The 26,085-nt window shown below is 45.5% G+C and overlaps 1 protein-coding gene across 4 annotated transcripts in view; it reads left to right on the top strand.

The window, feature by feature from the left end:
• HERC3 (HECT and RLD domain containing E3 ubiquitin protein ligase 3) overlaps positions 1–26,085 on the top strand; it is a 143,091-nt gene that overhangs the window by 24,035 nt on the left and 92,971 nt on the right. For all 4 annotated transcript variants that reach the window (XM_034772328.1, XM_034772323.1, XM_034772324.1 and 1 more), the window contains exons 3-5: positions 18,403–18,562; positions 21,022–21,098; positions 21,778–21,999. In XM_034772328.1, the coding sequence (XP_034628219.1) occupies positions 18,403–18,562; positions 21,022–21,098; positions 21,778–21,999 (459 nt within the window). The remainder of the gene's footprint in view (positions 1–18,402; positions 18,563–21,021; positions 21,099–21,777; positions 22,000–26,085) is intronic.

The following is a 26,085-nucleotide window of genomic DNA, read 5'->3' as shown; positions in this document are numbered from 1 at the left end:
ACAGCAGGTAAAATCCCAGTCTGACAGGCTGGACTCTGGTCCTCCCTCCAGTCTGTGGTATCGGACTCACTGGGGATAGGCTGTCAGAGTAGAACTTGTAGAGATTTCTCCTTTTCTGAAAACTCCCTTCTCCCTAATTCGACCACTTGTGCACAATAGGCAGATCAGGGCAGTTAGAAGTGGAAGAGCCCCATTGAAAGGACCCTCTGCAAAGACAGGGTATATTTCCTCCCCTTTGTGCTCTTCTCTTCCGTCCCCTCCCCTTCCCCCCGAGAGTTACCAGTTTAATGTCTGACACGTCTCCAGCTTCACATGATTATTTTTTATTGGAGTAGATGTAAATGTGCTCCCCAAGACTTAATTTGTAAATTTTGACTGAGTCACCCATGGGTGTAGAAGCTCTTTCTCCTTTGGCATGGGCTCCTTAGAGTCCAATCTCACCTGGGCTGTCCAGCACGATCCACAGCTTGTGCGGCTGCCGAAAGGGGCATGTCACTTCAACAGCAGTTGCTTTTGCATGGAAGTGTCAGAACAGGTTGAGGGCACTAGGCAAGGGTCCTTGCTGGGTGTATGGTGTTGGCAGCAGGGGCTATGACCCCGAATGGATCTTCAGTGGCTCCCAGTGGAGCAGATTACTGAAAGGTCCACAGTAATTAACTTGCATACACTCAGGGCCGGCTCCAGGCACAAGCTTAACAAGCAGGTGCTTGGGGCGGCCAAGGGAGAGGGGCGGCACCTGCGGCAATTCGGGGGCGGCAGGTCCCTCACTCCCTCTAGGAGCGAAGGACCTGCCGCTGAACTGCCGCCACTGATCGCGGCTTTTTTTTTTTTTCCAATTGCTGCCGCCGATCGCGATCGCGGCTTTTTGTTTTTGTTTTGTTTTGTTTTGCCTGGGGCGGCAGAAATGCTGGAGCCGGCCCTGCATACACTGCAGTTTATTCGCAAAGGAATTACACAAGCGGTAAAGGGTTACATTAAGCACATAACTCCTATGTTAGACATTAAAGAACTATACAGTAAGAGCTATACATTCCTCTTAGCGAGCCTCTCTTTCACAAACATACACAAACAGGCCCTGTGCTAGCCTCACACAGTTCTAGGGTTACCATTCGTCCGGATTCCCCCGGACATGTCCGGATTTTTGAACTAAAAATAGCGTCCGGGGGGAATTTGTTAATGTCCAGACTTCCCCCCCCCCCGCCATGCAGAGCACGTGCGGCTAACAGGGCAGCCGGATGGTGCCACTTACATGGGGCTCCGACAGTGAGAGAGAGTCCCTCCTCCCCATGCAGCATGGCTCACTCACTCCCTCCCTCCCTGCATTCGCCTCCGGCAGTCTGGAGCTCCTCCCCTGCTGCTGCCCAGCGTGCCGGGAGAACGGCTCAGACTCAGCAAGCTCCCAGAGAGACCTTAGGCGAACCGAAGGCCAACGACAAGGGAGCCAGGGGGTCGGAGAAGGGGCAGGGAGATTTTGGAGGGGGCAGTCAAGAGATTGGGGGGGGGTCGGGAGTTCGGGGGGGTGCTTTCTGGGAGGTGTGTGGATAAGGTTTTGGGCAGTCAGGGTACGGGTAGGGGATAGGGTCCTGGGGGGCAGTTAGGGTGTGGGGGGGTCTTAGGAAGGGGCAGTTAGGGGACAAGGAAAAGGGAGGCTTACGTAGGGGTGGGGTTCTGGAGGGCAGTTAGGAGCAGGGGTCCCAGGAGGGGGCAGTCAGGGGACAAGGAGCTGGGTGGGGGGCTGAGAGTTCTGGGGGGGAGCTGTCAGGGGGCAGGAGTAGGGAGAGGGATCGGAGTAGTCAATGGGACAGGGAGCAGAGGGGTTTAGATGGGTCGGGAGTTCTGGGGGGGGCTGTCGGGGTGGGGAGTGGTTGGATGGGGCATGGGAGTCCCAGGGGTCTGTCTGGGGGTGGGGGGGTGGATAAGGGTTGGAGCAGTCAGGGCACAGGTAGGGGATAGGGTCCTAGGTGGCCAGTTAGGATGGGGGGGAGGGTCTCAGGAGGGGGCAGTCAGGGGACAAGAGGCAGGGAGGCTTAGGTAGGGGGTTAAGTCTTGGGGGGGCAGTTAGGGGCAGGGGTCCCAGGAGGGGGAAGTCAGGGGACAAGGAGCGGGGGGGAGGGTTGGGGGTTCTGAGGGGGGCGGGAAGTGGGTGGGGCAGGGGCGGGGCTAGGGCAGGACAGGGGCGGGGCTCCTCCCGTCCTCTTTTTTGCTTGCTGAAATATGGTAACCCTACACAGTTCCTGCTTGGCAAACAGAGAAAGTGGTTACCAAATTCTATAGACGACTTCTTCTCTCCGGGTCCGGTCTCCTCAGCCCTCTGGTCTGTCTTGAGGCCAGGCCCTGGCTGCCTGGAGACCCCTCTGGCTCACAGTCCTACTCGAGTGCACCGAGCAGAGTTTTGGCTACTCTGTGTAGCAGTGTTGCTTCTTTAAGCGTCAATAAGAAATTCCTCAAGAGTAATTTCATCTGCTTGATTTCTATACTCTTTTTCTTCAAAGGAGTCACATGTCTGGGTGTGTGGCTACTAATTTTTACCTAATTAATACTTCAGGAGGAGACTGCAGAGTGGTGCCAACTGAACATTAACCCGCATTCACTCCCTTTTCAATCATTCACTTCAGCCCCTTGCGTGATGTCCTTCAACAGGGTCGAGATGCCCCGGTGAGCCCATGCTCCGCTCAGGATGTTCTGCACGTGTTGTTTGCTTTCAAGTGGACATATTTGCTGACCCAAAGATCAGTACTGATCATACCCGCAGCATGGAGCCAGTCAGTTTCACCTCTGCCATCTGTCTGATGCTCAGAGAGAGATTTTGCTCCCCAAATCCTCTTTTGCAGTTCAGTCGTGTCAAGCCATGTTCTCACCATTCATTAGGGCCACACCAATTGGGCACCATCCCAACATACGGTATGCTGTGTAACAGCGTGAAGTGGCTCACCGTGCTAATTATTCGTGCCACACCAGAAGTGTGCTAAGCCATTTAAAAGACACAGGCTCTGTTTATTCAGGTTTTTTCCCTCGTACCTGGAGGTATAGTACCAGCAGCTCCATTTGGCGTTGTGGGTCCTTGGTCCTCACGTCCTACAAGGGCCCACTTTTTCAAATGGGCCGTGTCCCAAGGAGCCTATAATGTTAAGGTGGGGGGTGGGGTGGGGAAGGAAGCTTGAACCTTTCCTCTAGCAACAGGAAGCAAAGAAAACCGTGCTTCCCTTACCACCATTGCCTGTAGAGCTGCAGATCGACAAGACATCAGTGCGTCAGTTTACATTGTGTAGGCTATCGGCGCAGCCCGGCGGCTTGACGTGTAATTAAGCTTTACTTTAAAAAAAAACAGATTCTGGAGAGTTATAGAAATATCCACAGAACGATCCGTATCCCCTGGATTTCTCTGTCCCTGACGGCCTGTACTCTGCAAATTGAACTGTACTTATTCTAAACTCCAGGACAGAGTTAGCTGTGCCCGGAAATCTCGTTGCTTGCTCAGTGCTTGCCTGCTAACAGATGTGTATCTTGAATGGAAAGGCTGTGCGGATGCTTGGTCCCCACTTAACCTCTTGCAGCTGGATGAGGAGTTAGCTGTGCCAGGGCTGTGGGAGGAATGTGAACGGGAGTCCTTGCACTCACTGGAAGCAACCCCGGGAGGGAGCAGGTCAGAGATGGAAAGCGGTGCCTTGGGGCAAGGCGGGGTTGGTGACGGTACGGACTGGGTGAGCAGCGGGGTAAGTTGGAGAGCCGCTCGGCAGGATGGCAGCAGTGGCACAATTGAGAGGGTCGTTGGTTTGCAGCTGTGCTCCCCTCTCCCCCCCTCAGTTTCCTTTCTTGTTTGCAGAAAAACAAACTGAAACAGGAAAGAGAGGAAATAAAGGCAGTTTAAGCACCAGTGACCCGCTGGGCTTGGTGCTCCTGCCCATGCAGCCTGAGTGAAGAGGCTTTTCATGAGGGAGCTAAAGGGAATGTGGAAGATTCTTCCCCCAGCCTACACAGGAAATGTCAGCACAGCTCAGAGTTGCAGGAGTGCACTTCCTTAGGCCTGTGGCAGATCTACTCTCCTGGTTTGTATCTGCCCCACCTCCAAGCCCTCTGGCCTCTCCTCTGCACTGCTGAATAGAACTCCACAGTGCACCGGGAATAACACACGGTCCCCCTGTAGACTCGCCATTCTGCACTCTCTGCAGCAGAAACACAGCGGTTCTGCTTTTAGGAGTCAGTTGTGAAATCAGCTGTAAAATCAGAGGATGCTCCTACTTTATGGTCTTGTCCTGCATGACCTTTCTGGGCGAGGGAAACTCGAGCAGAGCAGCACAAACCATTTTGGGACCACTAAACTTGTTAAGAATCAGAGATTGCAGATGGAAAAAATATCTTAAGTGGTCAAAAATATCTCTTCTGCAACCACAGAAAAAGTTAACCTTCCTTCAGAAAACAGTCCAACCCCTTTACCCCTGTAAGGACAGCTGCAGGTCATCATTCACAAACACAACATACTTTTACTTGAGCAACCTTCGTGTAAAACGTGCCCCTCCTATAACAATTTATGGGATACATAAAGATGAAAGTAAACATTCCCATTATTGATTGTTTAACTTTAGCATTATTTGTCCCCTTTACCCTGGTTCCCCCCCCAAAGTGTATAAACTCCTATTAATGTTCATTTTGTTTTTCCAGTGAAACAATAAAGAAAATAGTGCTGCGAGTTTCAACTCTTAGCTAATAGGGGATTCTAGCAAGTTAGGGGAAAACTGTAATCCACCTGGCACTTGCTTGTTGCTGTTTCTTTTCTGGCAAGACATGAAATGTCCCAGAGACCTGGTAATTACTCCAACAACTGTAACCTCGGATGTAAACCTGCATTCTACAGTTCCTCAGTTCCACTCAAACCACAAAGAAAGCACTTTTTCTCGTCAAGATAATCAGTTGGCTTACTCCAGCCGCTCCCTTCTAAATAAGGTCTCTTTTTGGAAACCAAAAAAGCTCAGACCAATTCAAGGTTCCCAGCAGCATCTGAGACCATCTGGCATTCCCTCCTTTTCGGTAACGCGCAGTGCAGCTGTGAAAGTCTGCTCTGTCTTATCTCTTGGCTTACCCTTTAAACCACCTGTCCAAGGGAGGGAAGCTTACAAATACTCATCTCTACTCTTCTTAGAATGCCCTTTGAATGTTGTGCAAACAAAGAAAACTAAATTATTCTTTTTGTTTCTTTAGTGTAATATCATTACAGCTTCCTGGCCTTACTCCTGCACTGATGCTGGGGAGCATATTTCTTTATGCTTTGCCACTGCTTTTCTACTGAACAACCACTATTAAATTACTGAATTGCTTAGCCTTGAACTTCACAATGTTTTTACTATGTTTACAAGAGAAGACTGGAGTTTTCCTGAACTCCGCATTAATGCCTATGTTCTAGCTGGGATATTTTTATGACTCATTTGTACTTTTGCCCCATGGCAATGAGAATGTCCAGCATTTTTATGTTTTCTCCAAACAGCCTGAATATATTCACAAGAACTACAGCAAGAATCCCCCCCGCCCCCTTTTTTTTTTTTTAACTAGATGGTTCCAGAGACAGAAAGCTGCTTTCACACTGTATCTGTCTGGTAGCTGTGAAATCACTGCCTCATTGCACATTCCTACCACTTCCTTCTCTTACCTATCATTGCTAAAACAACAGTTTGGTTGGAGTGCTCTTTCTCGTGAAATTATCTCCCTAAAGCTAACCAAGCGATTCATGCAGTAGGGTCAGAGTAAACGCCACTCCACACCAGGGAACTGTCTCATATTACTCGGAGTGTCTGTAAATGACATCAGTCTATCTCAGGGCTGAGGGTTACTTAAGTCATTTTAAAACATCAGTAACTGTCTGAAATGCTGCTTTAAATCCCCCTGCCCTCTTAAGAGTAGGATATTCTTGAGCAGTATTTGTGAAAGTGATCTGAATTGCATTGGGGGGAAGGAACCAGCTTTAAGAGAAATGATCATAGAAATGCAGGGCTGGAGGGGACCTCGAGAAGTCAAGTCCAGCCCCCCTATGCTGAGGCAGAACCAAGGAAACCTAGACCATCCCTGACGGGTTTGTCTAACCTGTGCCGGAGCTAAGACCCACTCCCCTGCCATGGAACATTGTTCTCTTTGTTGTCATACTACAGCAGACTAATGGTCCTTCAGCTTGGGTACCTAGGTGCCCACAATGATAAATACCAAATATTGTGGGGAAGGTGTTCAATAATCACCATAATACACCCTCCTGGGCAATGACTTGACTGAAGTACATGGACAGAGGCTCTTGTGATTTTTTTTTTTAAGCTGTAGATGATGTTAGTGTTAATGTCTGATCCCTTTAATCTACATGTCCATCCAGCCCTCAAGGCAGGTAAACCCTAGCATCTGTGCTAAGGCAGCTGATCACTGAGCCTACCTGTTCAGGGGAAAACCAGTGGGCAAGCCAGGCAGGTGATCTGATTTTCCCATCATGGAGTGGTGGATGGTGGAGATGCTTTCTGCCTCCTGAGTAGTGCTGCTTGCTTCATATTGGTTCCTTTCTCTTTTGCCGTCCCCAGCTGGCATCAGAAGTCACTACAATTTATAGGGGCTGTATTAACCCCGTGTGCAACTGCTGTAGGAGGGAGAGAGAGGAACCTGTCCTCGCTCCCCCGTTCCTGGCCACCTCTTAGTTATTTAGTTATAACTAAAAAATAAAACATTTGCTGGGGGCTGGCTCTTCTTCTCTGACCCTGGAAGAGAACTGGGGAGGTGGGATTTCTGCTCCCATCACTGGTGGTGAGCTGCCACTGATGCCACAGGGCCCATGTGTAAGGCTACAATTTTGTCATGGAGGTTGTGGAAGTCATGAAACCTGTGATTTCCAGAGACCTCCGTGACTTCAGCTCACGGTGCCTGGGTGCTGCAGGGTCCCTCCACCGCCTGTGGCGGCTGAGAACTGCGGTGTAGTCCTGCCGCCAGATATGGTGGGGGCCTCCTGAGCTCCGAGCTGTGGCAGAAGGCCCCCTGCAGCTCCCCATTTTGTCATGAATCATTTTAGTAAAAGTCACCCATAGGTCACGGGCTTCCGTGAATTTGTTTTATTGCCCGTGACCTGTCCATGACTTTTACTAAAAATATGCATAACAAAATCTTAGCCTTACCCACATGGGAAGGGAGAGTGTTTATCCCAACAGGCCTTTCTTCTGCCAACCGATGGCCTGTCCTTAGGAGCCTTGTATGTGCATGTGGCCATTTTAAGAACATCTCTGGCTGGTTGTCAGCTGCGAGAGAACCAACCTGTCTCTGCGCTGTCAATGAGGCATAACATTCCCAAGGGCCGGGCATATCTGAAGACCAGGCAGCCTTGTGTGGCCACGAGGAAACTTCACCTTCATGACAGTCAGCTGCATCTATAGCTGCTGACTTGGCCATGTTCAGCGTGAAGTGGGACACATTACATATAGGCAGATAAGCATTATTAGAATGCCTTGGATGAAAGAAGACAGCAGAAGTTGAGGCCCCATTGCCTGGCAGTCGCCAGCCTTGATTTGCTGGAGTCTGTAGCTCCTCTGGTGATCACAACATGCCCCAGGACAGTTGCCGCTGCCTTACCTTTTTTTTTTTTAATTTCCATTTCTCTCTCTTCTCCCCATTTCAAAAATTGTTACTTCATGATGCAACATTGTATTTGTATCTGTTTCCCTCTCTCTTCCATTGCAGTTCAGATGACACTTGTAAAAATACCAAAGCCCTTGCTGCACTGCACCTTACATTGTTGATGCAGCTAACTGAGCCATACTAGTGGTGAATTAACCTTCTGCCATGAATGCACCTGCCTCCTAAAAGACCAAATCTGGCTGCCGGAAGAGTTTGTTGCATGAAGTGTCGGTTCCAATGAAACTTCCTGTTCTCTTTCTCTGTCACCTTTCCTCTCCAGAAGCATTAAAAGGTGGGCCTCGAATTTGGGAATTGTAAAGCGTGGCCATTGGATGGATATAGGGAAGAGGAAGCCTCGCAAGTTCCAGGGGATTATACTCTGGTGTAAAGTTTGAGCTCACTTGGTGTTTGAGGCGACTGAGAATACAGAGACAGTTTTCTTCTTCTCAGATGCAGACATCCGAGCTCAATGACCAGAAGACAGTCTCTGTATCAAGGGAGGGTAGGTGTTGTAAACTGCCCTCCAAATGCCAAGTTGGGCACTCTTCTATCAGAGGAGTTATTGTCTGTGATGCTGCCCCACAATCACAATGTGGAGAGGAAGAAAGGCCAATCTCATAGACTCATAGACATTAAGGTCAGAAGGGACCATTATGATCATCTGGTCTGACCCCCTGCATGCCGCAGGCCGCAAGACCCTTCCCTGTACTCTACCGTTGAAGTCCCCAGTCCTGTGTTTTAGTGACTTCAATCGGCTGAGACCCTCCTGCTAGTGATCCCTGCCCCATGCTGCGGAGGAAGGCGAAAAACCTCCAGAGGCTCGGCCAATCTACCCTGGAGGAAAATTCCTTCCCGACCCCAAATATGGCGATCAGTAATACCCCGAGCATATAGGCAAGAGTCTCTAGCCTGACCCTTGTTGGCCATTATGTTGTTCATGTACCATAGCTTGGTTTTCCTTGACTACTATGTTTTATCATTAAACCATTCCCTCCATAAACTTATCCAACTTAATCTTAAAACCAGACAGGTCCGTCAATCTGGTATATAATTGCAGCAACTCTGGTTGAACTAGAGAGTAGTTTGTTAATCTGTGATCTAGTGGAGAAGGAGGTGGGTGCAGAGATGGACTCCTGAAATTACTTCGTGTGTTACTCTCTTTTTCCCACTGATGCTGCTCCTCAATAAGAGCATAGCTTTCAGCTCCCTGGCCAGTGCTGATCATCCATGCACGGGAAAGGGCCAGTAACCCTGTTGTCCAAGAGTGTGGGATGCTGAGAGATCAGCCATAGCGTCACACCCCAGTCTGCAGGGATGGGATTCCTCCTTTGAATATGAGTGGACTTTTGAGTGGATGCTGTGTGTCGTTTTCTGTCTGAAAAATGGGCTGTCGGTCATCCGGAGCTGTAAAAGGTCGGTTTCAGCTGTCGCAGTTCTCCAGGCAGACTTAACAGTAATGGCATCTTCGTTGAAGGTCTGGCGGAGCTACGTGTGCTAGCACATACAGGCTGGAGGTTGGTGAATAATTCAAGCACCCATTAATAATACTAGTGGCTGACTTCAACTCTGTGTTGATTAAGCTGTGTGCGGTGACTGTTTGCCCCCAAACCGCAGAGCAGTATTCATTTGGAGCAAACAGCAGGGCCAAAGCAGAGGTACGAAGGCCCAAAGGGTCTGCTTTGCAGGAAATTCCTGACCGTTTTCATATCAAGGCAGTATGAGAAGAGACCTTCATTTTCAGGTGTTCCAGGTGGGGCTGATATGTCAGGCTACAGTTAGTTTTACTCCCAAGTATGTGACAACTGGTTGGAATGGCAATAACCATCCTTGTACACCAATATAGATGGGTTTATTGGCAAGACGATTGTTTAGATGGAAAGTAGTTGGTACCGCCTTGTTTTCACAAAGGATTAGTCTTCATTGTTGGAAATAAGTGGTCAAAATACCATGTTTTGGCTGAGATTCCCTTCAGTGCTATGGAAATCATTTCCAGTGTCAGCAATACAAATGTTATCAGCACACACATACTTCCGGGCCTGCATTTCAGGAAGGTTGCATAGTATATATTGAACAAAAAGGGAGCCAAAACTGGCCTTTGTGGAAGGCCATTACAGAGACTTTTTAAGGTGACTGATTTTTTTCCCAACTTGCAGAATGAATCTTCAGTTACTAGTAATTTCTCAAATGAGCCGCACCATCGGCCAAGAAAGAATAACTTACAGGAGCTTGGCAGTCAGCCCAATGTGCCACACAGTGTCATGGGCTGCCATCAAGTGAAGACTACACCACCTTTCTTTCCTGACTCAAACGCATTTTCTGTGTTTTGAGTCAGACAGCGTACCTGATCTTGCATGCATTGTCCCCGCTGAATCCAGCCTGAATGCAAGGCAGCTGAGGGCTTGTCTACACGACCGTGCGGGATCGATCTAAGATACGCAACTTCAGCTATGTGAATAGCGTAGCTGAAGTCGACGTACTTAGATCTATTTACCACGGTGTCTTCACTGTGGTAAGTAGACAGCTGATGCTCTCCTGTCGACTCCGCTTGCGCGTCTCATTCTGGTGGAGTACTGGAGTCGACAGGAGAGCACTATAAATCGACCCCTGCTGGATCGATCGCTGCCCGCCGATCCGGCGGGTAGTGTAGACAAGCCCTGAGATTGACTACCGTATTATTCCATATCAGAATTAGTCTCTCTATCAGTTAATAGGTAACACACAGCAGAGAAATTGGTCAGTAGCTCTTCGGGTTTATCCATGATTTCCCTGGCTTGGGAACAGCTATGACCTTTGCTCTGCACCAGACTTTTGGGATCCTGAGCACAACAATTCAGAAATCGAAGCAGCCTGCTTTTGATAATTGGATAAACTTGTGGATGTCACCAGGAGCCTTGGTAGTCTGCAGCTGATGTGTGATCTTGATCTTGACCAGTGAAAGGAGTCATCAGGTTTGTGTTCACACATAGAGCTGCTACCTCTCCGCAACCATCATTGGAACTGCATGGCTGAAAACTTTTGTCTTGGTTAGGAGCTCTTCCATTGGCCACCAGCTGAGCTGCAGTGGAGTTTGCTGTGACTGGGTATCCCTTCTTGCCCAGACTGGAATATCCACTCAGTCTCTGACTAGTTTGCCAGGTTTTGTGATCGCAATGTGTGAAGACAGTTTTTTTCCATTGCTCTTGTCTCTACTTTTGTTGAAACCCTCTTGTTCCTTCTTGGCAGATTTAAATTCCTGATATAGTCTGGTTGCATCAGATGACCGACCAGGAAGGAATTGTTGATGAAATCCCAAGCTTTGTATTTCTTTGTAGCGGCTAGAACTTTATCACCAAAAGTTTTGCATTCAGCATTGATATTGTTCTCAATAGCTGATTCCGAGTCTTTGCCCAGAGGAGACTCCAATTCAGATTGGAACAGATCCTACCTTGCCTTCTAGAAATTCCATCGAGGCTTCCGGAATTTGTATGCCTGTTTTGATCAGGCATGGCCAGTGCTGGGATCAGCAATGTCAGTCTCCTCATCAGGTCCAAATGATGTTATCGAATGGCAGGCTAATGACTGATATTGGGGATTGTTGTGGGAGGGGAGATGAAATGGTCTGTTCAACTACCAGTCTTTTAGCTATTTGGGCAGAAACAGAAGGTTAGTATAACACGCAGTGTGCTCCCAAAATGAGTTGATTGTGTTATGGTAGTGTCCAGTGACCCCAGTCAAGATAGGTGGCCCTGTTGTTCCAAGCACTTTACAATCATATTGGGAGATACGTTCCAAAGAGCATGTAAGCTAAAGGCCTTCACTCGTAGTGCTGTTCAGAAGAACAAATGCCATGTTTCAGTTATTTGGGGGGATAAGAAGAGCCTTGTTGTCTTCTAAGATGGGGTTGGGAGAGAAGATAAAGGAGTGGGGAAAGTGAAGAAAAACTGATTAGGATGGACTAAAACATGCTTGCAATAAAATTAAACTTAACCTCCTCTCCCCTTTTTAGGCTAATAAGTCCATTGGCATTTAATCAGCCAAGGAAATGGTTATTAGTTTGTAAACGCAGGGAGTGTCCTAAAGTTGTGTTGGTATTTACAGCACTGTTAGCGAGAATGTTGATTTACGGATGTTAGAAATAACAAACTGAGGAGCTACCAATTGTACTTGTAGATAACACAACTGATCAGAGGATGTGGATGATGCTGACAAACCACGGAGAGGTGATCAGAGTGTGATGAGGAGAGAGAGTTCTTGGTAGATTTTTCCCTTTGAGCCCTTTCGATTACAATCAATTGAGCTGTTGTGTTACCTGCTCCAGTCTTACAGGCGCCAATTCAGCAGGGTGTCTAAGCATATTTTAAACTCAGTTGATTTCAATGAGGCTTAAAGCACAGGCTTCTGTGTACTGCAGAAATGGGGCCATTATGAGAAGGTGCAGAAGCATCTGTCGGAAGCCCCGATGAGAAGGTTGGTGGTGGGATGCCAGCTGATACACCAAGCCCTCATTCTCTGGAGATTTGTGATCTGCTGTTGACACTTGTCCACCTTTTGTAAAGTGCTCTGATGAAATGCCGGTGAATGATTGGTCCAGGCCACATAACGCTTTTCACCCAACACCTGTGGAAAGAACCCATTGACTTCAGTGGTCATTGGATCAGACCTTATAAGAACTAAGTGGTGTTACTAAATCATCTTGCAACACAATACCGTATTATTATAACTCATTGTGCAATAGAATAGGGAACTGCTACGTTTCTTTCATGTGATCTTTCTTTCTTTGATCTCCCTTAAGCAGAGAACAGAGAGAGCTAAAGGGAAAAGTTAAGGTTGCTGTTAGTACCGTCACTGAGTAAACACTGAGCTGCCTGGTGCTTTGAACTACAACGTGCCTTATTTTGAAAACATTGAGTTTTAAATTTCATTCTGAATTGCCTGACTCGCCAGTGTTGTTTTTAGTAACTACCCCATTTGAGCTTTGGCTTTATTAACAAACAAAACAACAATCAGGGAACATAAATAAATAGGCTCAAACTTCCCCAGACTTGGCTGCTCCCAGGATTCCTCTCTCAAGCTGCTCAGCCCATATCCTAGATGACCCTCGCTTCCCCCCCAGAGCCAGTCCCCATCTCCCTTGCATCCACAGGTAATGAGCCACCTGCCTCAGTGAGTCAACCAAACCTTTCCCAGAAGCAACCAGAGTAGAGTGTTTCAGGCAAAGCCTGTTACGCTCCTTCATGACCCTAGTCACTTATAGGGTTGCCAACTTCCTAATCGCACAAAACCGAACATTCTTGCTCCACCCCCTGTCCCGCCCTTCCCTGAGGCCATGCCCCTTCTCAGAGGCCCAACCCCTACTCTCTCCATCGTTCACTCTCTCCATCGGTCATTCTCCCCCACCCTTACTCACTTTCACCAGGCTGGGTCAGGGGGTTGAAGTATGGGAAGGTGGGAGGGCTCTGGCTGGGGGTGCGGGCTCTGGGGTGGGGCCAGGGATGAGGGGTTTGGGTGGAGGAGGGGGCTCAGGGCTGGGACAGGGGCTTGGGGTGCAGGCGCCGGGAGGGATTTGGGTGTGGGAGGGGACTCTGGGCTGAGGCAGAGACTTATGGTGTGGGAGGAGGTGAGGGGTGTGGGCTCTGGGAGGGAGTTTGGGTGCTGGAGGGGGCTCAGGGTTGGGGCAGGGAGTTAGGGTGTAGGAGGGGTTCAGGGTGCGGGCTCCAGCTGGGCAGCGCTTACCTCAGGCGGCTCCCAGAAGTGGCCAGCATGTCCAGCTCCTAGGTGGAGGGGTCAGGGGGATCTGCAGTTCCTGGTCAATGGGAGCTGCGGAGCCGCCGCTCAGGGCGGGGGCAGCGCGTGGAGCCTCCCTGACTGCCCCTGCACCTAGGAACCAGACATCCCGGCTGCTTCGGGAGCCATGAGGAAACAGGGCAGGCAGGGAGCCTCTCTTCCTTAGCCCCGCTGTGCCTCCAACCAGACTTTTAGTCAAAAACTGGACACTTGGCAACCCTACTCACTTAACCGAGCAGTGTTTTTTCTGTTGTCAGCTAGGGATTCTGCTGCTTACTGCCTTGATGACTGGGGAGAAGGGAACTAGGTTTTCTTCTTGGCTATAAAAAAATCTTTATATTTGAATTATCCAGTTCTTTCTGGAACAAAATCCACAGATCCTGAATCACTGTGGTTGACTTCCTCCACACTGCTGTGACTCAGACCAGCAGAGCCACCTCCGAGTTTTGCACCGCAAAGGTTACTTTTCTAATTGGCTGAGTCAATGTGTGTGGTTGCTGTCAGCCTTAAAATAGAGTGACTTCATATGTGCATGGGTGAGGGGAGGTGGCATTCTCCAAAGATGTGCTGGGGGGAGGGTGACATGTATGGGGACTCGTCCCACCAGGTACTTTGAAAATGGGATTTGATTTAAAAGTTAGTGTGTGTTATGGAGACAGCCTCTGCTTCCCAGCCTTGTTTTCTTGGAGTCCCTGACCCCCACACACAACTTTTTTTTTATTGTGTATTTTTTATTGTGTCTATGTTGCTGTGCAGTCATGTGCTGTTGTTTCTGCAGGACCCTTGGGGAGTGAGTGGCCTCTGATCGTGTAATTAAACATGGTCATAATGCTTATGTGCAAGGAGGCAAAATGAGTTGCATTGACCAACTTTGGCATTTCCTGCCTTTTGAGCGCTTCGAGTTGCCACCTTAATACTCTCTTGGTGTGGCGTATGGGCGTTGTATGGGACCATACACGCCCTAGGTAACACTGGCTGTCAGATATACCATCAGCAGTACTCATCGCCCTCAGGCAGTAAGCCGGTCGTTTCCCCTAATATACAGTGTAAAGCTGCTACTTTCAAGCCTTGGAGGAGGTGTGGTGTCTCAGCGGGGAGGTCACACCACAGTGGTGGAAAAGCCTGCACCTTGTATATACTGCAGCTTCCACCAGTTGTCACCATCAGTGGAGAATTCCGGATCCGAATTTTGCCAGTGCAGCCTCAGTACATAATATTTGTTACATTTAGATGGCATGATCTTGGGGTAACTTGTGCAGTACTAGGCTTGCTTATGGTGCTATATGTACTATATGTATAATAAATCATCTGGTGAAAACCTGTCTTGCAAATGTCAAAGGGTGCCTCTTGTGTCTGGAAAGGGAACGCCACCTGACTAGGAAATGTGTTGGAAAAAGAAGGCCTGATTAATGGTGCAGTGATTTTATCTTGCATGCAGACAATCAGGGTGGATTTGATTTAAATCAAATTGATTTTAAATCATGATTTAAATCACTAGTCGGGAAGACTCGATTTAATCATGGATTTTTACATCAAAGTGCATTCTTGATGGTTGTTATAACCTAGTACATATTCTTCACAACTCAGAGATAGATGTAGGTTTCATTTTTAGAAGGCACACACTATACATTTTTTAAGTGATTTATTTTGAAAACTTTTCAGATTAGTTTTACAGCTATATCAGAAAATGAATGATTGGTTATTTTATTTACCAAAGGTAATTGAAGCAGATATTTATGAAGTCGTTGGGAGGTGAACTATCTCCAATTCAACTGGTTAATCATTAATATTTGGAAGATTTTCTTGCCATGCTGTATTAGGAGAACATCACCAGACAGACATTTAAATTGTTTTATTTAACTAAAACAACAGCGTTATGTATTCTGGCTTTTTTTCTGCAACAGCAGACATATAATATTTTAACAAAACAAGCATGTGAATTTTTAAATTTAGTTAAACATTCAAGTGTTTTAAAATCAGGTTTGTTTTTTGTTAAATTTGTTTTTAACTAAAATAGTTAAATGAAATATTTTAAAAAAAATTAAATCGACTATGTCAGCCAGGTCAACATGAGAAACTTAAAATTTTGTACTTCCAATAAGCCCTTGCTTCCGAGTATCTTGCAGTGTGTTACAAATAAGCTTCACATGACCTTGGGGAGTAGATGTTATCCCTTTTAATAGATGGGGCCAAGTACAGCTTGACACGGTCCAATTTGTATTCAAAAAAATCTGAGGACGACCCTAAAATAAATCTAACTTTGTTACCTTCTCCTAGGAAAAGGTGGGTGAGCGGGAGCTAGTGATTCAAGTGGCCCTGTGGACTGAAGAGCTACATTTCAAAACTCCCTCAGGGATTGCCAGCTGGCTCCAAACATAGATGCTGCAATGGGGCGCGGCTCTTCTCTGAAATGAAGGGTTGTGACTGGGTGTGTTTTTCTATAAACACTTTCAGTTTGGAGTTACAGAGCTGTCAGATGAGGTTGACTCTTTAACGTAATTGGTTTGATATTTAAACACTTTCCCATTCTCTAAGGATTCACACCATTTTACTTTGTGAATTCCCGTGTGCATTAAACTATCTCAGCTTGGCCTCTGATTCTCCAGCAAATATAGTAAAAACAAGGTAGTGGGAATAAAAAGCACTAGCCACACCCTTCTCCTCTGCATATTTTCAGTCCAGTAATGCCTGTTACTGCAATCCAAATATCGAATGCCATTGCCTATGGGAACCTGTAAACATGCATCAGACATTTAAACTGTCTGTCCTCTACACTTTGTGAGGGGGTGATGGAGGATGGGTTAGGGAAGTATTTGCCAGTTGCCTGTAACACATTGTACTGTTTAACAGGGAAGCAGTAGATTCTATAGCATGGTGCATTGAACGTAGTAGCTCTGTGTGTGTGGCTTAAACTTCTGTTCCAATCAGAAGAGGATGTAGCTAATACAGATCATATGGGCTGTGCCTTTGGCGCTCTTGGCTATGAGCAGAGCATTATGTGCAGAGAACAGACTTGGGAAAGGCTGAGACTGTGGGTTTGTGATGAATATATTGAATAGACCTTGCACAGCCTGTAATAGCAGATGGGTAAGTGCATCATAGCAAGCCCAATTAAGGTAACATGAGAGGTGGGCTGCAGTTTATAGTTAAGAAGGTAACAAAGCGAGTTACTCATGAATGGAAGGAATGCTTTTATCGGACCTTTCTTCACTCTGTTTTCTTGTGAAGATTCCTTTCCAGCTGGGGATCTTAATTGGGGACTTTTCAGATCCTAAAGCAGTAATGCTACCTGTTGAGCTTAAAGATGCTCTAACATCCTCTTTTAATTGTCTGGCCACTAAAAGGAAGAGGCTGCTAGAACTAGAACCAAAATCAGTCTTTCAGTGTGTTACTGCTGTGCTCATGAATGACCTATTCTTACCATCCATGGTACCCCCAGGCAGCAGCTAGTTGCTTGGAGCCTGCCTGTAAAAACAGGCCACCTAAATGACACACACAAATAGCACAAAACAGGCCACAGAGTGCTGCAGTTGGGCACGGAACTGCCCAAACCTTGGACTCGTGTGTGTAACTTACATGGCTGCTCTTGACAATTGGATCCTGAGCTAGGTGTGTCCACCTTTACTGTTATGTGAGAAGGTGAAAATCTTAAATTAGGTAGAAAAAGTTACCATTACAGAAACTAAGTTACTAAGCACCGATCACTATTTTCATAGAATTTAATCTCACCTCCCTTCCCTCTCCTGCTGTAGGCAACCTGGTTTTCTTATGAAAATGAATCCTTTGCCTGCATGTGACAGAGCAAAGCTTTTCTGGTCCAGTCTGAAACCTCCATCTGTATTTAATTTTTGTCTAATTAAAAATAATTTTGATTTGGTGGGAAAGTTTTGCTACCAAATGTGTACCAGCTTATTGCAAGACAGGAATTTTCATTTAATTAAGTAAGCACTTAAAAAAAACACCCTTGTAATGAAAGTGCCATGATGGCTGATGCTACAATAACATTAAAGCTCTTTCAGATACATAGAGTGACTTAGTAGTGAAAAATTAATTGCAGACAATATTCTTATGGCAGGGTGACTGACTTTTACTCCTCTGTAAAATCTCTTGACGTACTCACTGTTTAATGCAGACATGAGAGAGTGTTATAATTTGTAGTAATTTCTTTGGGTTGATTGATTTAGGCCTGGTTCAGTCTTGGTACTATGTGATATTCTAGCAGCTCATCTTTGGTAAGCTGGGTACTGTCCCAAGAGATGAGTAGGGAAGAGAGGTGGGCAGTGGAGCTTGCATTAGGAAGATGGGTGAAGTAGGGAAGGAAGGAGTGAGGAGTTTTGGAGGGGCCTGCTAGGTCACTCACTAATTCCTCACAAGAGAGTTGAGTGAGACAGTCTCAGACAGGGACAGTCCAGTTCATGACTAAGTCGCTTTATTAGCTCCCTAAATACTTAGCTGCAACATGCCCTGCACCCGTACCTTAATGACACTTGCTTTGATGCACATTACTCGCACACTACATCAGGCTAGACTTTCAAAAATCTCAGCAGCCACAGTCTCGGCCAGACTTTCAAGAGAGCCCAGCACGTGGAGTACTGAGCTCCCCTGAAAACTGGGTGATACGTGCCACAGTAGAAGCTGCTAGTTACTGAGCTCTTCGGAAACTCTGTGTCTCTCTGCTGCAGTGTGGGTGTTGGTCACAAATGCAGCATGCCTGTGAAACAGTGCAGGAGAAATACATAAAAGCTGATCTGATACCATGGGTGATGGGAGGGGGGTGGCGGCAGGTAAGCACCATAAACAGAGGTGTAATTCAGTTTTTGTTTCATCGTTTGTATTCTAGGTGTGCATAGTGGACTTCCCAACCAAGCCCGGGATTTCATTGTGCTAGGTCCTGTATAAACACATGTCTTCTTTATACCCAAGTATATGTGGTGTATGTACAGGGCTGTAATGTCAATGCATTCATATGAGAGATACCCTATTGTTTAGTGGGTTTCCTGTCTTCCTCAGAGCAAATTGGAGCATTGGCAGATCAGCACATAGTCCATGTTGCCTGCGGAGAGTCTCACAGTGTGGCACTCAGTGACCAGGGCCAGCTCTTTGCCTGGGGCGCAGGTAGTGATGGACAGCTGGGAGTCACTACTACAGAAGATTCTGTGGCAGTACCAAGGTAACGTTTACAGGACACAAATGCTAAAGTTTTCACATGCAATGTATGAAGTTAGATCTTCTAGCTCTTCTTCCTGGACCTGAGTGAGTCTTTTCATTAACTTCAGTGGGCCCTCCATGTTTTAAGAGTAATAAAGGCAGGACTTTTCTCCCCATCCGTATTCTGCTTATCAAGTCATCAAGGCCCTTTGGTTTTGGTTTTTACTGGAAAAAATCTCAGGTTTTACAAAAGCTATTTGGTTTTCACTGTTTTCTTCCCTTCTTCTCTCCCCCCTCCCCCCCCGCAATGAATTTTGAACCATTCAAGTACATGAAAATATGGATTAAGTTAAGAAAATCCAGTCCATTACATTATTTATGTTAATTATGGTTTAGTCTAAGTGTAAATGCAAGACTGTCAAAGTGAGGCAATGTAGTGGAAGATACGCATGCACGTGTATACGTGTGTGCTCAAGTACTCATAAAAGAAGGGCCGGAGTTCCCTGGACCCAGTTGCTTTCTCCAGTAGGAGAGATGGCGACTCAGTAACATGGGCCGCCCAGCTTACCGAGCCACCATCTCGCCTTCTGGGTGAGAAATATTCCTTTTTTCTCTGTTGCCTTTTTTTCTGTCCTCTCATCCTTCCCTAGTAATCCCAATTTTGACCCTGAAAACAGAAGTTAATTTTTTGCACTGATTTTTCACTTTTTTTTTTTTTTTTTAAATTTTTTGTAATATATGCCAATCAATTCCTGGGAAATTTTAAACAAAATAAAAACTACAAGTGAAGGACCTTGCAAGTCATTCGCCCCTTTTGGTCCAGAGATGAGTTTTTGTTAAGTTCTGCTGCACAATCCAATGCATTATACTATGCTATCACAGACAAAATGGACCTTGCACACTGGTTTCTCAGGAGGAAAAATGGGACGTAAATTAGAAGATACTTTTTTTTTTTCTGATGCTATAATATTTTAGAACTTTGTATGAGAAGTGGGGGGGAGTTGGGATGCAATGAAAATGCTGATTGGCACCCAACCATCCTCTTACTCCCTAAAAATTCTTGTGCTGTGGGATCTGTCTTTCAAGACTAGAGAAGTAAACTTGGACATATGAATGAGCACTGTGATTTTGAAAACCTCATGCAGCATTGCCTAGTCATTTATTTTACTTAGTTGAGTTTATGGCACATCACAGTTCAATAAGGGACTATGAAATTGCCCATATCAGCACTGTAGTTAATATTACTCAGAAATCTTTAGATAGTGCTGACGTTTCTGACATTTGTTTAATCTGATTTGTTCCTATCATTTTAAAGTGCTGAAAGTCTTAAAAAGCATAATAAGCTTTGGTATCATCTGAAAAATGATGAAAAACATCACATTAATCCATCTACCTAGTCCCTGTACCTATTGAGTCAGAATGCCTTACTTTAGGGGCAGATATATGCTTTCTCTGTTACTTGTTCCTGGTAGCCTGGCAGAGCCAATACAGAGATGGAAGAGGAACCTTGAAAGCTCTTCTAGGTTGTGCATCATGAGCAAAACTGTTAACGAAGTTACAGTTTCAGAATCCTGATGATGCACGATCTGAAGGAATCCAACTGGGCTCACAGATGTCAGGTAGACTCTACAGTACTGGCTGCTAGGAAAACATCTCTTGTGAATTGAGCAGAGTTATACAAAAATCTTTGAAGCAAAAATGGAAACACCCTCTGTGCCACTTTCTGAGTGTTTCAAAGAAATAACTGCACCTTATGAGCCTTATGCCATTCTCCATGCAAGACTTTAAGCTAGTAAACAGAAAGAAACTGCACATCCCACTCATTGACACTAGCAAACACCAGTTGCTAGACAGAGGCTAGCACTATAGACACTGTGAACCAGCTGTTCTAAGTAATTTACAAATGATAGAGCTCAGCTGTACTGAAAAAGTTTGCTTGGCTCTATTAAAGCTAGTTGAAGTCTGTGGTGTTACTTTACTGTCCAGGGGTGTTTTTAGCCGCTCCACTGCTTTGTAACCCGAACGGGTGTAACTGTAATCTCCTCAAAATTAGAACTATATATCGCTGTAGGGGAAACACATGTTGCAGGTAAAATATTGGTTTGGGGTTAGAATGAGCACGTGTGATGGCAAGATGTGATGGACTCTAATAATAGAATCAAAGAATATCAGGGTTGGAAGGGACCTCAGGAGGTCATCTAGTCCAACCCCTGCTCAAAGCAGGACCAAGCCCCAACTAAATCATCCCAGCCAGGGCTTTGTCAAGCCTGACCTTAAAAACCTCCAAGGAAGGAGATTCCACCACCTCCCTAGGTAACCCATTCCAGTGCTTCACCACCCTCCTAGTGAAAAAGTTTTTCCTAATATCCAGCCTAAACCTCCCCCACTGCATCTTGAGACCATTACTCCTTGTTCTGTCTAATAACATTGTGTGTGTGTGTGTGTGTGTGGTTACTTTTTAAAATAACCTTTTCTCTTTAGGTTAATAAAGAAACTGAACCAACAGACGATACTGCAGGTTTCCTGTGGCAATTGGCATTGCCTAGCTCTCGCGGCAGGTACTGTCACGTTCAATCTATTTTGTTAATGATAATATTATTTGTGTTGTGGTTGTGCTTAGAGGCCAGGGCCCCATGGTGCTACGCTCTGCGTGCTCACATAACACAGAGACAGCGCTGCCCAAGGAGCTTGCAATCAAAGTAGAAGACTATAGAAAACGGCTGGAGACCACAAGCCGGTGGAGGGAGCCCAAGGAAATGAGGAGAGAATTCTGGTCAGAAAGAAAAGTGGTGGTCTCAGCACACCAGCTGTCTAACTGTTGTAGGGCAGCTGGAATTTTTTTTTAAGTCTTTCAGTCTCTGTGTAAAAAACCCAAACAAAGTGCATGATTAGAGTCGTTGTGACATTGGGAAAAGCATTCCTGAGTGCTTCTCTTCAGCATGCAGAACATGTGCCTTTTTCTCTTTGGCGGTGTGTAGTAGTTTTCCGCTCTGTCAATCCACTGTCTGTGTTACCATAATATCTGCTGAATCTCCTAATTCAATCACACACTTTATTTATTATTTTACCTGGTAGCTCCACAGTGCACATTTTTGTAGCCAGTAGTGTCTTCGTCACCACTCCTGCCCTTCAGTAGCACTGAAGCCCAAAGTATTGTTTCTTATTCAGACTTATCAGATTTGTTTTGCTGTTGGGCAGATTTTACTTACTAACTTCAGTTGTCCATCTTCCTTCCAGACGGCCAGTTCTTCACATGGGGACAGAACGACTATGGCCAGCTGGGCCTGGGTAAAGAATGCCCCTCTCAAACCAGCCCGCAGCGCGTCACATCTCTCGATGGGATCCCCTTGGCTCAGGTTGCTGCCGGTGGAGCTCACAGCTTTGCCCTGTCTCTCTCCGGAGCTGTGTTTGGCTGGGGGAGGAACAACTCAGGACAGCTGGGCTTAAGTGACGAGCAAGGTATTGGAACACTTAACAACGAAGGGTGGGCTGATTGCTGAGCATGGCTTTGCTTTTTGTAATAATCCATCATTCTACCAAGTGGCCTATAGGAGAGAGCACGGAAACGTGATTCCTCCCAAAGGGCCCATGAGCCTTTTATACCATCAGTGGAAGGAAACACTCTGCAGATGTAAATGGGAATTAGCAAGGTCAAAAAGAGAATGGCCAAACATTTCTGGGTGCCTATATTTTGGCACCTAAATCAGTGGTCTCAGCATATGTAACTCCTGTGGAAGTCGGTGGGCTCCATGGAGCCGAGACATTAGACATGATCACAATATTGCAAAACTGTTTATTGGTAGCATGTGGCCAATGACTCTTTTTTTCCCCCTGACAGTCGTGCTAGCCAAAGCTTGTTGTAGCCTAGTCTCCAAACAGTCTCAGAAAAGCAAATGTCATGTCCATCCTGGCCTTGAACTCCTTGGTGTTGTTATTAACACATTTTCAATATGGTGTATATATCAGAGGGGGTTTTCTGCGGGTGCAGATGAGCCTGTCAGCATTCTTTAAATGTTTCCTGAGTGGCTTTAAATACATGTTTTAACTACTAGGTAGGCTATTGATTGTGCAATGGAGGTAAGTTAATGATGATTCTGTTTTGCCATGTATATAAGTGTGTTTATATACAGTACATACAGCCTTTTGTAATATGCTGCATTTTCATAATGGAGATTGCAAAATATTATCTATGCGTAATACTTATATATGTTGCAAAATAAAGCCATGAAGTTGCTCCACATTTCACATACATGTAAGTGGAAGTTGCAGCTTTTAGCAGCTCACCTAACTAATACAGACATGTATTTTTGAAATTACACAGAAAATGTGCAAAGAATGTTGAAGGTATGACTTGAACCTAGAAAATGCCATATGTGCGCGGTCTCATCAGTGCTGGGGAATTCCTGCAGTGTCTAGGCAGGTCAATCCTCCATTCCATATTATTATTTATTAACATTGTGGTAGCTCCTAGGAACCCCAGGGAGCAGGTTCCTAGAGCATTCCATTGTGCTAAGCGCTATACAGACCCAGAACAAAAAGACAGTCCCTGTCTCAGAGCTTGCCTTCTGTAGCTATTAAGTTTCTCTCTTTCTCTCTCAACAATAGTGGTATGTGATTAATGCTTTATGGTATCTCCTTTATTTTTGCTCTTTTGAGGAATGGCAGAACATATTTGTAAAAGGTGTGTGTGTGGGGGGGCGTTTCATGTGTGTTTTTTATAAGGGCTAAAACTTTTCTCTCACGTAAGTGACTCATCTAAGATTTAGCCATTGTGAATTATTCTTAATGAATATTAACAGCATGATCTGTAGGCATTTGCGAGTGTTTCACAGCACTAGGGTATTTAACTGATTTAATGTTCCGTCTCTCTGTAACAATCCATAGAAGTTTCATGCCAGGCAACGTGCCTTAAGCCTTGCATCAGAATGGTGGCCGTAGGGTGAACAGACAAAGCATTATGGTTCTGTTATAATTCAAATAGAAAAAAAATCTGTAGAATGGCACAGGTCTCCCCTCTCCACCTGTTGGATACATGGGCTAAATAGGTGCCTATAGTTAAGCTATAAATAGGTGGCCTGATTTTCAAGAGTGCGGGGTATGAAGCTGCTCCCATTGAAGTCAAACAGCTACCGGACATTTATCTTTCCTTAAAATGCTTGGCCATTGCCATCAGTAGCACGTGTAACATTGTTTTGTGTGTTTGTTACGGAGAAGACAGACTTCTACATATTGTCTGCAAAAAACGTGGAGAGAGACGTATCCCATAACCTTCTGCAGAGATAGTCTCTGCAACTAAAGCAATGACTCTTTTTTCAAAAAGGTGCTAACACGGGAAAGACCATGCATTTACATACCTTGTCTCCTGAAATACAGGACACTCTCTTTGAGTTCTGCTTGAGATGCCCTGGGCACATGGTGTCATGGATGTCTCCCAAGTGTCCAAATCCTTCCATTACAAGGTGACTCTTACCAGGGTTTTGGTAATAAGTTACAATCTAGTGTTTTGGAAGGCAGCATGAGTGTGAGGGTGGACCTAATTAGGATACCTAATCCTCTCAGTCATGCAAATCAATCCACAGGTACAAGGTGAAAAAAGGGGAGTTATTAACAATTATTTATAATTATGGTTACTAAGACATAAGAACGGCCATAATGGATCAGACCTATGGTCCATCTACCCAAGTATCCTGTCTTCTGACAGTGGCCAATGCCAGATTGAACAGAATGGGGCAATTTTGAGTGATTCATCCCCTGTTGTCCAGTCCCAGCTTCTGACAGTCAAAGGGATACTTGGAGTATGGGGTTGCCTCTTTGACCATCTTGTCTAATAGCCACTGATGTACCTGTCCTCCATGAACTTACCTAATTATTTTTTGAACCCAGTTATACTTTTGGCCTTCACAACATCCCCTGGCAATGCATTCCACAGGTTAACTGTGCGTTGTGTGAAGTACTTCTTCCTTTTCTTTGTTTTAAACCTGCTGCCTGTTAATTTCATCAACTGACCCCTAGTTCTTGTGTGGTGTAAAGGGATAACTATCACTTACTTTCTTCATACCATCTATGATTTTATAGACCTCTATCATATACCACCTTAATCATCTCTTTTCTAAGCTGAACAATCCAAGTCTTTTTCATCTCTCTTCATGTGGAAGCTGTTCCATACCGTTATTCATTGTTGTTGCCCTTCTCTAGACCCTTTCCAATTCTAAAATACCTGTTTTGAGATGAGGTGACCAGAACTGCATGCAGTATTCAAGGTGTGGGCATCATGTAGATTCATATAGTGGCATTATAATATTTTGTACTTTATTATGCATATCTTTTCTAATGGTTCCTAACCTTCTGTTAGCTTTTTTGACTGCTGCTGCATATTGAGCAGATGATTTCAGAGAGCTATCCACAATGACTCCAAGATCTCTTCCTTGTGTGGTATCAGCTAATTTAGACCCCATCATTTTGTATGTGTAGTTGGGATTATTTTTTCCAATGTGCATTACTGTGCACTTATCGATTTTGAATTTAATTTGCCATTTTGTCATGCAGTTTAGTGAGGTCACTTTGTAACTCTTTTCAGTGTGTTTTGTATTTAACTACATTGAGTAATTTTATATTATCTGCAAATTGCTCCTTGGGGGGACTCAACTATTTACCTCTCTCAATTGGGAAAACTGACCATTTATTCCTACGCTTTGTTTCTTATCTTTTAACCAGTTACTTGATCCATGAGAGGACCTTCCCTCTCATCCCATGACTGCTTACTTTGCTTAAGGGCCTTTTGTGAGGGCCCTTGTCAAGACTTTCTGAAAGTCCAAATATATTATATGCACTGGATCACCCTTGTCCACGTGCTTGTTGGCAGTCTCAAAGAATTCTAATAGATTGGTGACGCATGATTTCCCTTTACAAAAGCTGTGTTGACTCTTCTCCAACATACTGTGTTTATCTATGTGTCTGATAATTCTGTTCTTTACCATAATTTCAACCAATTTCCCTGGTACTGAAATTAGGTTTACCGGCCTGTATTTGCCAGGCTTGCCTCTGGACCTTTTTTAAAAATTAGGCATTATAATAGCTACCTGCAGTCACCTGGTACAGAGGCTGATTTAAGCGATAGGTTACATACCACAAGTAGGAGTCCTGCAATTTCATATCTGAGTTCCTTTAGAACTCTTGGGTGAATGCCATCTGGTCTTGGTGACTTATTACTGTTTAATGCAGTGGTCTCCAAACTTTTTTGATCGTGCACCCCTATCAGTAAAAAATTTTTGAGCACGGACCCCCTGCCGCGCCGGCTCTACCATTTTTGCCAAGCAAAAAAAAAGGTGCTCGGACTCCCGCCCAAACTGCCGAAGCAAAAAAAAAAAAAAAAAGCACTCCTCCTGCCGCGGCACCCCCAAGGATCCTCTTGCGCACCCCACTTTGGAGACCACTGGTTTAATGTATCAATTTGTTCTAAAACCTCCTGTACTGACACCTCAATCTGTGATTTGTCACTTAAAAGGAATGGCTCAGATGTGGGGTTCTCTCCCATATCTTCAGCAG

This window comes from Trachemys scripta, chromosome 5 (assembly GCF_013100865.1).
Source record: "Trachemys scripta elegans isolate TJP31775 chromosome 5, CAS_Tse_1.0, whole genome shotgun sequence".
Classification (NCBI taxonomy): Eukaryota; Metazoa; Chordata; order Testudines; family Emydidae; genus Trachemys; species Trachemys scripta.
The sequence above is the reverse complement of the archived record's forward strand: the minus strand, read 5'-3'. Positions and strand labels throughout refer to the sequence as shown.